At 33.3% G+C, this 15,117-nt stretch overlaps 1 protein-coding gene across 4 annotated transcripts in view; it reads left to right on the forward strand.

The window, feature by feature from the left end:
* Positions 1-14,801, forward strand: part of LOC143076154 (uncharacterized) — an 83,373-nt gene extending 68,572 nt beyond the window's left edge. The window contains exons 7-10 of one of the 4 annotated variants that reach the window (XM_076251832.1): positions 8,920-8,952; positions 9,350-9,394; positions 11,039-11,541; positions 12,564-14,801. In XM_076251832.1, coding sequence (XP_076107947.1) covers positions 8,920-8,952; positions 9,350-9,394; positions 11,039-11,541; positions 12,564-12,964 — 982 coding nt within the window. In that variant the 3' untranslated portion in view covers positions 12,965-14,801. Of the gene's footprint in view, positions 1-8,919; positions 8,953-9,349; positions 9,395-11,038; positions 11,542-12,563 lie in introns of those variants that run through there. The other 3 variants (XM_076251834.1, XM_076251833.1, XM_076251835.1) reach the window with 3 other exon arrangements.
* The last annotated feature ends 316 nt before the right edge of the window (positions 14,802-15,117 follow it).

Raw genomic sequence — 15,117 nt, forward strand, 5'->3', positions numbered from 1 at the left:
CAAAAAGTTGATTTGAATCAGGAGAAAAACAAAAATAACCGAAGAAAATTATGACTAAATAAACAAATATCTATTCAGACAGTCTGCGTATTTAAACAAATGTTTTGTGAAAATCCAACTATAAATACCGTCATATGTAGTTTTGAATAAATTTTTTTATGATTTTTACATTTTTTCACTGACCGATTTATTTGTGCTTTGAGAAATCCAGAACTAATAAAAATATATGTATATGAGCATCGGAGGGTGTGAGTATATGATCTTTCATCTTGCATTGAACCCGAACACCAACAATTGTGAAACTATCATATAATTATAATCATAATCATTGATAAAATGTACGTCACATCAATGTTATCGCATTCAGAGTTAATCTCCTTTCTTTTTTCTCCTTTAAAATACTTTTTTACATCGCGATGGCCGTGAGGGCATTCCGATGTATTGCTATAGCATAGATTTCCATTACGTTACTTTCGTTTTGGGTTTGTAACCGATCTATAAACATGATAAATACGCAGACATAAAGGTTTGCAAAAGTAACATTCCTTATCGTTTGTTATAAATACATCTCTTCAATGAATACTGATACAAATATTTTTGTTTAGAACATATATTAATAATATGAAAATGTTTTGTCGTTAGCTATATATGTATAAGTAAAAAATCATTGATAATATATATGCACACATACCGAAAATTGTGTAAACTTGGACGCATGTGGAAGAATATCTCAAGAACGTTTTGCGGCAATCCCCGCAAGGACCGGTTACTCTGCATGGAAGTTTGTTTTATATACGAAAAATATGAATGCCTACTCATATCCAATCTTTTAGAATGAGGTTGAATTTCCAGTCATTTATACATCATCCACGCACGAACCTGTCTCAGAAAAAATACATCTCTGTACTTTAACCTCAGTTTCAGGTATAGAGATGTGGTTTTTTTTTTTTACTCAGAGACAAGTGCTTTTGATCATTCACAAGAACCTCCGGACATCCGATGTTCAGTATTTCAGTACTTTGATTAGTGTTTTGAAAAGCCTAATGGAAGTCTAGTATGAAGATTTGAGCTGAAACTTTAACGAATTATTAACTTTCAAGGAATCATTATGTTTCTGTTCTTTTCAATACAATTTTATTGGTTACTGTCAAATTTAGCGTTTTGTGAGTTTATACGTGTTACTCTTTGATTAATTTTGCATGTGATTAAAACACTTTACCAAGTTAAACAACTATTGACTTGTATGTATAATTTTTTTTTTATCGAAAACAAATACATAGTACACAATACAAAGTACAAAGTACGGACACCATAAGTAAGCAGTCAATATGAAAATAAGGAGATGTGGTATGATTACCAATGGGACAACTCTCCATCAAAGTTCAAATGAAGTGAGTGACAGGTATTAGACAACACTTTGTTGTTTTAAATAAGGGAGTGCGGAACAATAACGAAGTAGTTGATAAGGATTGGAGTCGAACGCATTTGCCTCAAGCGGGGTTCATCGAATTAAAACCTCAGTGTTGACATTCTAGTGATTACTGTAGATATACTTCTTAGATCGCTCGGCAAACCAGGCCTCGGAAATTATTGAACTGATAGAAAAATATATGGTATAATTGCCGATGAGCCAATTCCATCTCTATTAGAGAATTTAACAACTATTACACAGAAAGCTATAGAAGGCCCCGAAATAAATTTTAAAAAAATGTTAAACAATTCAAACGAGAAAAGTAACGGCCTGATATATTTACATAACAATAAACGGGAAAATAATATGATATTATTACGTAAGTATTTCTGTATTGGCCTTGTTATTGGTCCGAGGCTTGCTGTATTGGCCTGAGGCGAAGCCGAGGCTTGCTGTATTGGCCTGAGGCGAAGCCGAAGGCCAATACAGCTGACCGAGGACCAATAACAAGGCCAATACAGAAATACACGTAATAATATCTTTATTAATTAACTAAAGTGTTACAATATTTTTTTAATTTCATTTCAAAAGAGATAAATATTTTTACCTTGAAGTGGAACTATCCAAATCTCAGTTTGTTTCTTTTTATTAGATTCAGGTGTCTTCAGCATTTTCTCATCTGATGAATTTTTCTACCCTTTTCAGTCACTATAAAGTGTTACAACTTAAATTTAGACGCAACACATAAATAGTAATTGGAAAGGTACTGCCATTGCATGTGTTACGCAGAAACTAATTTAAAATCGATGTGTACAATCGTGAAATTATGAGGTCGTCAAGAAATGAACTTTGTGATAATCTACTCGTTCCCCAAACCTGAAATAGTTCTATCGTCTGCCTTCAAAATATCTTTTAAATGAATGTGACCGTCTTTCGCCTGAAATGTTTGCCATACTGACATTTTCAGCATGTTGAAGATAGCTAGGCCAAGTTCGGATGGATATCTAGAGTAGATTGAATTGACATGGTCATATATAACACATGTTTTGATTGGATAAAGCTTTTCCGCCATTAACACTCGAGGAACCCTGGTTGTGGCAGGGTTTCTAGAGATCGACTCGATATCCCGGATGTTATGACGTCAATCCAATCAAATTTGAATGTAAACATATTCAGAGTAGGGGCCTTGTACTTCCGGTAATCTAGAGACCTTACTCTTCAAAATTATTTACCGTTCATATGGAACTCTAGTCAGAACTCTAGTTCCATCCGAACTTGGCCTTAAATGACAACTGCGTCTTCAAAACAACTGTTTACTTTCAGTTTGTGTTTATCGTGACTTTCGATGTAAAATCTAGAGACGTTCCGAAATCCTGCACTTGTGTCAACTCGGCCAATATAGAATAACTCGGCCAATACAGAAAAAAATCTATATTGGCCGAGTTATTCTGTATTGGCCCAGTTTACACATTATATTGCATAGGCAGTTTTCATCATATTAAGTCCAATAACAGTGTAATTAATTAATAATATGATATACAGAAACAAACGACAGCCAACGAGTTACATGTTCCTGACTTGGACAGGTACATACAGAATGTGGCGAAGTTAAACACATTACTGGCGCCAAACCCTTCCCTAACCTGGAACAGTGTTGAAACAATACAACACATGTACTATTGTGCCAAAGTTTGCGTAAATTCATTACAAGTCAAAACCTAATCAATATCCTATTAACTGATATTAATGTTATACAACTAGTATTAGTAATATGATGCAAGTAATATTTAAATTTCCACTTTGGTCTCCAGAAGAGTGGTTTAAATATATATTATATTTATTGTTGAGTTGCTGTCTCATTGGAATGTACTCAAATTAGGTTTTATTGAGAAAAAAAAAATAATGTTTATATTGAAAAGAGGAACGCATTTCAACGTAGATAAATCAGAAATATAATACAAATTCATATGTATGTATTTTCTTCGTAAAATAGATGCGTTTCAAAATCACCATAACGCAAAAATAGTTACGCTGCCTTTAATATTATAGCGAACGTCAAATTAGCGATGCTGTGAAATTTTGGTAGACCACCATCGATTTATTTTGATGATTTGTACATTACTCTTTACTTTAAAGTTAAAAATATCAAAAGGTTCATTTTGCAAAGGAATTTGACATTATGGTGATGTTTTCGAAAAACTAATCTTGTTTTTAATCTTTTTGAAGGTTTTTATACTAGTCCTTAATAATAGTAGACACACATTCAACGCATCGATATCCGATACTAATCGATAAAAATATAATTTAAAGCATGGAATGTTTTCTTTTTTATTTGGAATTTATCATACTGACTTCATTTTTCCGTTCTGAAAATTTTAGCACATTATTTTCGTTGTTTTCTATAACCAACTCCGAAATTACTAACATAAAACGTTGGTTGAAAGTTTTGTGACAGGAGACCTTATGGGATTCCTTTAGTTAATATTTGTTTTGTTTAATGTTATAATTAAGATTGCTGTCCGAATGAATGCCGTTCAAATGTTATAGATTAGGAGGCACGTTCGATTTGTACATTGGTTACATAATCATTGTGTACGTCAAAAAGTGATTATATACAAAGAATAAGAAGAAAAAGAAAAAACAGTACTTGAATAATGCAGTAATTATAGTGTAATAAATCAATAACTAACGAATTTACGAACTTTTTAAAAATGATGTTTTTTATCTATAAAAAAAATGTGTGGACTTTAACGGTGTTTTTTTGTGGACTTTAGCGGAACTTATTATTGTGGACTTTAACGGCGTTTTCTTGTGGACTTTAGCGGAGGTCATGTTGTGGACTTTAGCGGAAAATTGTTGTGGACTTTAATGGTGTTATGGACTTTAGAGGAATTGTGGACTTTAACGGTGCCACACAAGCCTTAGTGTAAAAGAGTTTATGTTGCGAGCTGTCGATATAACATGTGCTAACACTATACTATATAATTCAATTGCTGATTGTATTCGGATGCAGATTTTATTACATGGACGTAGCAAAGTCGCTTAAATGAATCTAAGTCGGAATCACTGAGCGCAGTTAAAGGGTCTTTTTTTAGACAAATTATAAATAACGATTCATCACTACATTCACACTGGATACATAGAAATCGAGAGAAAAGTTTTCTTTTATTAAGTCTAGCCAAGTACTGTACATATTTGATGTGCACGTACAGCCAAGCATGCATGTACGAAAACGTCAGTGAATGGACGGTCGCAAATTTCACAAGATTTGGAAACGTGGTTTGGAGCGGTAGATATAAATTTTCCGATAAACAATGCAGTGCGAATTTCGGAGCTGTTCGTCGGGAATTTCCATACATGAGCCACATATATGGATTTATGTATATATTTAAATCTCTTGAAGTCATTGTCTGAATTAGTGCGAATCAGCCAGTCATTATCATGTTTCGATTCAACTGCATTCACAACAATACGTTTCCATGGTAGTTTTTCAGGAAAGTTGCCATCACTAATGTAGTTAATAAGAAATTCATACAGATTGTATTTACTTAGAATTTCAAATATGTCCGGAATGAATCCAATATGGTTTCGTCCGTCTAACAGGCACGAAAAAAGTCTTTGTAGAAAAATTTGTTTTGCAAGAAAAGAGTGTTTTGTTTTACAAAGTTTACCAAAGAAATACAATTAACGTTTTTCGATATCACAGGTTATATTACGTAGCCGAACCATACTTTCACACATATCGGACCTTAAATAAAATAAAATTTTATTAAAATAAAATAAATTTCAAGTAAACCTTTTTTTGAATTTTAGATTCATGCATGTAATTCATTTGAGAACGTACTTAGAATTAATTTATTTTTTTTTAAAAGATATTAAAAGGTATAACCTTATGCTATGATAATTTTTCAAGTGATAAAGTAATTAATTATTGTATGTAAGAATGTGACATACCTTTTTCAGAATTTACTGTGTAATATAGATGATATGATGTGTACAAAACATGACATTGTTTAATTGTATAACGTATATATGTAGTTCCTGCAAGTTTGCAGCAAACACGAAGGAGAAAGATTGATTTGAATAAACATGTTTGCCGCAGGTCTGCAGCAAACACGCAGCGGGTCTGCGCAGGAGAAAGATTTGAAGTTATGCATAAATATGTTTGCAGCAGGTCTGCAGCAAACACTCATTTACATCTAAATGTTTGCAGCAGGTCTGCAGCGAACACTCATTTGCATGGTAAATTGTTTGCAGCAGACCTGCAGCGTACTTGCAGCAAGTTCGCAGGAGGCTGATTTTTTTCAGTAAAGGATTATATAATTCGTAAAAGTTTCAGCTTAAAACTTCGAACTAGTCTTCCATTTAGCCTTTTCAAAATACTAAAAAAGTATCTTTAAAACAGAATAAAGAAAGGAAATTAACTTTGAAAGCGATACCGTGAACTTTGATGTGACGTACATTTTATCAATCAATATGACTATAGGATAGTTCAACAATTGTTGGTGTTTGGGGTCAATGCAAGATGAACGTCCTCTAGCCTTTATTCTATATCCCCACCCTGCCTTTATCCTATATCCACACACCCCAATGCTCATAGACACTTATTTTAATTAGTTCTGGATTTCTCAACACATCGGCAAGTGAATGCAAAAAAAAATTACATTTGGCGGCATTCACAGTTGGATTTTCAAAAACGATTTGTTGAAAGGCGCAGAACTGTCTGAATATATAATGTAATATATTTGTTTATTTGGTCATACTTTTCTTCGATAAGTTTTGTTTTTCTCCTGGTGCAAAATAAATTTTTTTGATAAAATATAAACTTTGTATCATCAGAAATTGATAATTAATGCTTCAAAATGAATATATTACCAAATAAACAAATAAACCTATGAGAGTTCTGCTTCTATTGGTACTAATTTTGATTAAAATTTTAGATGAAATAGTCCCTAAATATTTGTTATGAAAAAAACCCGTAGATTTTCATGATATAAATAACAACTAATTGTAGGTGACAAATACTTCTGAACATTATACTTTACTGGCTTGACGGTTTTTGAAGTACAACGTTCCTAAATGTTCTAAAAGAACGTATCTTCCAAAATATACATGGATGTGTACGGATTGATAGTTTAGTCTTAGTTGCATGATTATTCAATTAGTTGTTAGGGGCTTTGAACTAGCTGTCAGATAACTCCGAGTACTCTCAGATCTGTTCATTGTGTCTTTCTGTGTCGGGATGTATAAGAACCGGGCCACGTCCACTTGTATTTTTGTCCATCTGACGAGTTAAGCCTTTTTCAACTGATTTTAAATAGTTCGTTTTTATGTTGTACTGTTATACCAATGTCCCAGGTTAGGGGGAGGGTTGGGATCCCGCTAACATGTTTAACCCCGCCACATTATTTATGTATGTGCCTGTCCCAAGTCAGGAGCCTGTAATTCAGTGGTTGTCGTTTGTTTATGTGTTACATATTTGTTTTTCGTTCATTTTTTTTTACATAAATAAGGGCGTTAGTTTTCTCGTTTGAATTGTTTTACATTGTCTTATCGGGCCTTTTAGCGCGGACTATGCGGTATGGGCTTTGCTCATTGTGGAAGGCCGTACGGTGACCTATACTTGTTAATGTCTGTGTCTTTTTGGTCTTTTGTGGATAGTTGTCTAATTGGCAATCATGCCACATCTTCTTTTTTATATAATGTATGTACTTCCATAACTTCAATTGCAATTTTAGCATTTGAACTCAATTTCATACTTAAAAATGTAGCGTCACTGTTTTATTTGGTTAAAATCTTTATTTCATTTTTTGACTCTTGATTAATTTGACAAATGCACATGTATGGTCGACCTCGTAATAAACCGTACGAGTATACTCATACGGTACGAGTATACTCATACGGTACGAGTATACTCATACGGTACGAGCATACATTTGAAGGTATACTTATATGGTCCACACCGTACGCGTACGGTTCAAATACTCATATTGTCTGGAACATATATACATATAGCATAGTTGAAATATTTTTTATGGCCCCGCAACGGAGTTGTCGGTGCCATATAGTTTTACCTTGTCCGAAATTCCGAAATTCCGTAATTCCGAAATTCCGTAATTCCGTCATTCCGCAACAAACCATTATACGAAGTTTTTTTCTAAACGCCTTCAGATATTGGTCTGATTTTTGGTATGTGAGTTAACCATGATGAGTTACAGATCAAGTTTAAGTTTCGTTCCGCTCCACTAATTTTTGCCGAAATTACGGGCTTTGGACTTTGAGAAATTGTTGAAAATCAGAGTTATACGGACTTTTTTTTCAAAACGCCTTTAGATATTGGGCTGATTTTTGGTATGTGAGTTAATCATGATGAGTTACAGATCAAGTTTCGTTCTGCTCCGCTAATTTTTGCTGAAATTATGGGCTTTGGACTTTGATAAATTATTGAAAATCACAGTTATACAGATTTTTTTCTATACGGCTCCAGATTTTGTGCAGATTTTTCAACTTTTTGGGACGGGCCATTCGTGTCGCTTTGACACATCTAGTTTATACTTGTACTCCTCATGGATAATTCACAATACAGAACCACATCCGCGTATAATTTATTCAATTCATCTTTCATTCTGAAACAAATTCATTTTCCAATTTGAAAACAAAACAAACATGCAAACCAATGAGTGATGGAAATCTGCTGAGCACCACAAAGTGCATGAATGTGTGGTATTCTTTATCATTATTTTGATTTCAAACAAGAACATGGTGGTTCAAAGTTTATCTTTGAGATTTACGGACAGTTTTGGCTGCTGTGGAGCCTAACAGACACTGAATGGAAATCTTACTTATGTTTTATAGATATTTGCAAAAGGATAGTTAAATGTCAAATATAGGCTCCAAATCATGTCTCCAGCATATACATAAAGAGAACGCTATGTCGGAGTTTCTTGTGGATGAACAGATGTTTACTTAAGAATAAAAAAAAAATGCATAATAGCTAGATAACTTTTCAGAAATGTTGTCTGTTTTATTGATAGAAAATCGCAACATGCAAAGATCACATTTTTGGTGATTTAGTAATACTATATATATATAATCTTTTCATTCATCAAAATATAATTTATGCGGACAAGATATACTTTCTAAGAACAAAAGTCCATGCTTTTAATTATATCTATAATATTGGGTGTTAAAACAGAAAATTGATCTTTTGATAATAAAAAAAAATTGTTTGGACTTTAACGGTGCTTTTTTGTGGACTTTAGCGGAACTTGTTATTGTGGACTTTAATGGTGTTTTTCTGTGGACTTTAGCGGAGGTCATTTTGTGGACTTTAGCGGAAATTTTGTGGACTTTAACGGCGTTGTGGACTTTAGCGGAAAATTGTTGTGGACTTTAGCGGTATTGTGGACTTTAGAGGAATTGTGGACTTTAACGATGCCACATGTACTAGATATTCTTAGAAACTAAGGCTTCAACTTCCTCAGACAAAGTTTTTCTCTGTTTTATAGGGGTGTTAGCGGTGCTAAAGGGGGAAATGAATTGTACGTATTTTGTTTAAATATACAAATTAACATTCATTTGAAACTTTCATCTTGATTAAATCCCTTGATTTAGTGCTCATGTCACACACTTTCTGAAAAAAAGCTCCTTCATATGTCATCAAAGCAATAGAAGTGAACATCAGAAAAAAAAATAAGGTTATACTTTTTTTAATTAAACGTTTTGCTTTTTTCTACGAATGAGATGTTCCTCATTGTAAAGAAAAAGACTTATATTTTTGTGTTGTTTTTTGTATACTGTTGTTTGTCGTTTTGTCTTTTTCTTTTTTAGCCATGTCGTTGTGCTTATTTCATGGATGTCTACTAGTACTCTATTACTCAAGTATCGCTTTATAGTACCGAGTATCGAATACCAAAATGTTACTTTTTTTCTTTTTAGGAAAATGGGCGAGCAGAAAGCAGGAATGAAATTTGCCAAAGAAGGGTAATATTTTTGTTAAATCAATGTGCATAAACAATTCCCCGTTTTTAAATTCTCAATTGTATGTTAAAATATTTCTAAGGTTCAATTTCTATGAATGATTTGCCATCGTCACCTCTGACCAGTACATTATACAGATCATATAAAAAAAAAGGGTTTTGGTATGATTGCAAATGAGACTAGAGGCGCGAAAGTTTCAGAGGGACATTCAAAATCACAGATCGAAAATAAACTGTCAACGCCATGGATAAAAAAGAAAAAGACAAACAGACAAACAATAATACACAAGACACAACATACAAAACTAAAGACTATGCAACACTAACCCCACCAAATCTTTAATGGCAATGATAATGCATACATTGTATAACAGTACAGTTAATAATATCAAAGTAATGAAATAACAAATAAAAATGGATTTAGATAAAATTAAGAATGGAAATAGGGAAAATGTCAGAGAGATAACAACCTTAACAAAGAGCAGATAGCAGCCGAAGGCCACCAATGGGCCTTCAACGCAGCTAGAAAATTCCGCACCCGGAGATGGGCTCCAGCTGGTCCATAAAAAAATGGACGCCGTACTAAACTCAAAAAAACATATACATGAACCAAAATCAAAAAACATACAAGATTAATAAAGGCCAAGGGCTCCTGACTTGACACAGACGATGTCAGAATAGGTAACAAAAGAAACTAAGCAAAATGAAAATGATACATAAATAAACAAATGACAACTCCATACCTCATATGCTGTGGATATTTCACCATATGAAGGTGCTTCTTTACTATATGATGGTGCTTTTTTATTATAAGAAGGTGCTTTTTTTTATAAGAAGGTGCTTTTTTATTATGTTTTGGTGCTTTTGTATTATATGAAGGTGTCCCTTTTTTCATATGTTATTAGCAATTTGCCCGTCTTTGTTTTCAAGTCATGTCACACGCCACGCTTCCGGTTAATCACGGAAACAATCATCACATGATAAAAAAGGACCTTCTTATAATAAAAAAGGACCTTCTTATAATAAAAAAGAACCTTCTTATAATAAACAAGAACCTACTTATAATAAACAAGCACCTACTTATAATAGAAAAGCACCTTCTTATAATAAAAACAGTACCTACTTATAATAGAAAAGCACCTTCTTATAATAAAAAAACCCAATCCCATAATAGAAAGGCACCTGGCTTCTAAATTTATCAACTGCGTTTCCGGAAAATTTTGTGGAAATAGAAGAAGTGGCAATTCTTACCTCTATTTCTCCTATTAGTTCAACAGAATAAACGTACCTTTACAAAAATGTATGCTTATTTCCAAGGCAGATTGTGAGCGTAAATTAACGGTGATCCAATTTTTTTATTTCCTTCTTTTATTGAGAATAAGATAAAGTTCATTTATAGAAAAATATAGCAAAATCCTATTCCAAAATAAAATTTTGATTTAGACCCGCGAGCCCCCTTAATAGCAAATATCTTATTGCGTGCAGATATGCCAATATGTTCGGCAACACAAAGGCATCCTTTTCTATTTGTGTACTACAAAGCAAGAAACATATATACAAATTACACGTTGGCTGTTTGCTTTACAGATTATCAACGGCTATTATATAACACACTTCTTCTGAGAGTTATAATTTAAGCCTTTGTCAGTTTTCAGATTGCATGGATTAAGCCTGGTATAAATCACCGAGAGATTAGAGACGATGCTAAAATTCTAATGAACATTCACCACGTTTGTAACATACTGATTTTTGCACGGAAAGAATCAAACTTCAAGTTTGCTATCAGAGTAGAATGCATCCCAGAATACAAAATTTCAGCAATGAAACAGAAAAGAGCACATGAACATCAATTTACAGAAATTACTGATTGTCGATCTAAAACTGTTCAGATTCACGAAGATGAACGACTTCGTCTAAACTATGTTGTCAAAGCTGAAATTCAACCACAGTATACTTTCGTGTACAAAGGATCTTTTGACACAAATTTTGCTCTGTTGGCAATCGATCTACCAAAAGGTGGACGTATTGGAGCTTTTGAAAACATGCAGTTCGACCTAACGTCAGACAAGTTTGTAAAGATACGAATTCATCAAACCAACCTACCACTATTGAAATTGTCAAAACTGAAAATTCCTAACAAACCGGTCGAAGGTAATGCTGGAATGATATCATTGTAAACTATATTGTTTTACTTTAAATTATAAGTTAAAGAAAGCATTTTTTTCCCTTTTTAAACTCATTTGGTCCAAGGATATCATATCAGCTTTTGTCATCAGTTTGCACCTTTTGCAAGCGTCTGTGACTCTTTCTAAAAAGAAACTAGCGAACAATTTAATTAAACTTACGAGTATTTTTAAGATATTTTGTGAAAAGAGTTTCCGGACGTTATCTCTTCTTCTTGAGAACCTCCGAACAGAATGGAACCAAACGTATAGATATTTACGCCGTGTCTGTTTTGTTTTAGCGTTGCTATACATTTGTGCCATTTTCCTTTCTATTCAATATATACTAATCAAATGTAGTTATTTTGGTTTCTAACGAAAAATATAATATGGTTTCAGAAAAAAAAAGTCAAATTGGTCTGAGTGGCAGATCTTTTTTACTAACCTCTGCATAAATTAACGACAAACTTTCCATGAAGATATGTTCCTTTGAAGTTCCAAAACAATTTTTTTTATCAAATATATAGTTTTCTTTGAAACGCTTATGTGAATTAAGCTTTGATTTAGAATACGGACAAATGAAATGAAATGAAACAATCCGAAGCAAAAATGTTTATATAGAGGTTTTGTTATATCTATTTTGTTGCCTGTGCTAAATTTTGTTTACTATTTGGGCAATATATATCCAAGGGAGAGACAGGACTACCTTACAGAGCCGCTGGGCTTTTTGGCAGTCGTGAAGTATTATAACTATGTAGTCTCTTTTATATGTTGCAGTTGTTAGACTGATATTCTGTATCGGATAACCTAGTCACATGTTAATTGGGTGAACTTCAAAGCTTATTCTGTAATTTCAGAGATGTACTCTCACAACATTAAGTCATCTATATTAAGAAGAGAAATGTGGTATGGTTGCAGATTCTATATAGAGAATTCTTTTGATATTGTTTGTTCTTAAAGAAAATTCTTTAGTTTTTGACATGAATTATATTTATCTTTTTTGATTTGCAGAAGGAGATTCTGAGTTCTTTGCCGACAGCAGTTTGATTGTTCTTTCCAAACATTTAACAAATAAGTTGCACGAAGTTGGGCAATTCGGCAGAGAGCTAAAAATACCGACTGCCGTGATAATTGGTTTAGAAGAAGAGTTTAAAGTTCACACCACTGGTTTTCTTCACAGACTTCTTCAGTTTTGGCTTGATATGCCAGAGACTCAAGAACAAAGTAATATGTTTACGTTTCTTTTAGCTGCCATAGATAAATCCATGCAAAGCATCAATACTAAATGGACAACAAAAATCATGACTCGTGTTCACAAAGCGGGGCGTGCGCTGACGGATGATGATTTCAAAGGGAAAAACGTCACAGAAGCTGACAAAAGTGGGGAATTTTCGGCTCAGGCATCTAAATAAATCAAAATTACTTGTTGTTTATATATTGAAAATTAAGAGAGTTTTATTTTCATATGTTAGTGCGTGTTATCTTAACTCTACCTGTTTGCCTCTGTCTTTCTAAAAAGCTTGATAGAATGTAGATATATTGAATTATTCTGTAAATTATCTTAGTAAAATAGGAAGAATATATTAGTACTAGATGCATGCCTCCATAACAAACTGTATATAATAATCTTTATAGTTCTTGGGAAAGAACATTGCAGGTAACGTCGATAGGCCCAAGACAACAATGAATGATCCCGCGTTTCGTTGTCCGACGAATATAGTTCCTTTAATTAAAGTGTATTTATTCTTATTTTTTCTAATTGCCTTTCTCAGTGATTTCTTAGTTTTTATGGGGTGGAAATGAAAGAAGAGGTGAAATACATTTTTGGATCTTGTATTTAAACTGATTTTGATATGGAAAGAGTGATAAGCCAAGTGCAAAAAGGTAATACAGTTTTCGGAACATCTCTTGATTTGTCAATAGGGGTATAGATGTGTATTGGCTAAATTTGTAAAAGTGATTGCTTCAATCGTTCTAAATTTTGGATAAATTTTTGGACTAGTCCTATACATTACACACACAAAAGATTTGACAAAAACGCATGGTGCAATTTTTTTAATGAGACAAAATTTTATAAAGAACTGATAGTGGAATTAATTGTGGTCTGTAGCTGATATCATTTTTAAGGAAGAAAGGGGGTCTTCCTCCATCTTGGATTTTGTAAAAGCAGATAACAATCGGTTAAGATTCTTAATGAAATGTGCAAATTTAGAGAGTAATATGTAATTCATGTGTAAAATTTTAAATTTTAATATAGAAAAACAGGTGTTTTATCATTTTTACGGCTGTATTTTACAAAGATCAGATTATTTTCGTTTTATTCATTTTTTTAACATTTGCCGTATAAGGGCAGATAACTCAGATACAAGGGAAGTTAACTCGATAAAATAACTTTTGTTACAGAATGTGTTGTGAATTTACTTATTTTTATTATGTAGCAAGAAAATGAGTACCGTGACCCCATTATCTCATTTTCTTATCTGCAAGCATATTATTAGTGCTATAGTCTCCTATTTCATTATAAAATTATATGATGTAGTTTTCTTTTTATCCCCCATGTGCTTGGGTTTTCTATGCACAGCCTATACAAAATCTGACAATTTTATTCTACCCGTATTGTGAAAAAAAAACACGGTGACCCATACTTTTTATTATTTTTTTGAGAAAAAAGCATGATATAAACTTCATTTTGACAAATTTTCAAACAATTCAATGGATTTAAATTAAGACCCCCACCCCTCCCCCAAACCCATCTATCTTGAAAGATGTTCGTTTTAACAATTTTCGAACTATCTGGACCCTCAAAGGAAAGTATTTTCAAAGATTTCAACTTGATAATCTGATAAGCTTCCGACGTAAATTGATTATAAACAAATAAATAAATGGTTAGATTGCATTTTTGTTTTATTTATGATTCATTATACCTTTCATTTGAGCCATGTCTGGTGGCGAACTTTGTCGTATGGAGCTGTCGAGGCTTGCCGAAAGAATATACGGTGGAGACGTAAAAAAAAATAATGATATCAACTTTGAACCCCTTCAATTCCCAGAAAGTTTTAACTCCCAAAAAATCATTTCAGTGGGGTCTGCTGTGATTTATTAACTTTCATTTGAGCCATGATGTCTGGTGGCGAACTTTGTCGTATGGAGCTGTCGAGGCCTCCAAAAGAATATACGGTGGACACGTAAGAAAATTTAATGATATCAACTTTGAACCCCTTCAATTCCTAGAAGGTTTAACCCCCCCCCCCCCAAAAAAAAAAAATCATTCCAGTGGGGTCTGCTCTGATTTATTACCTTTCATTTGAGCCATGTCCGGTGGCAAATTTTGCCGTATGGAGCTGTCGAGGCTTGCCGAAAGAATATACGGTGGACACGTAAAAAAAATGATAATATCAACTTTGAACCCCTTCAATTCCCAGAAGGTTCTAACCCCCAAAAAGTCATTTCAGTGGGGTCTGCTGTGATTTATTAACTTTCATTTGAGCCATGTCCGGTGGCAAACTTTGCCGTATGGAGCTGTCAAAGCTTGCCGAAAGAATATACGATGGACACGTAAAAAATG

Source organism: Mytilus galloprovincialis, chromosome 5 (genome assembly GCF_965363235.1).
Source record: "Mytilus galloprovincialis chromosome 5, xbMytGall1.hap1.1, whole genome shotgun sequence".
Classification (NCBI taxonomy): Eukaryota; Metazoa; Mollusca; class Bivalvia; order Mytilida; family Mytilidae; genus Mytilus; species Mytilus galloprovincialis.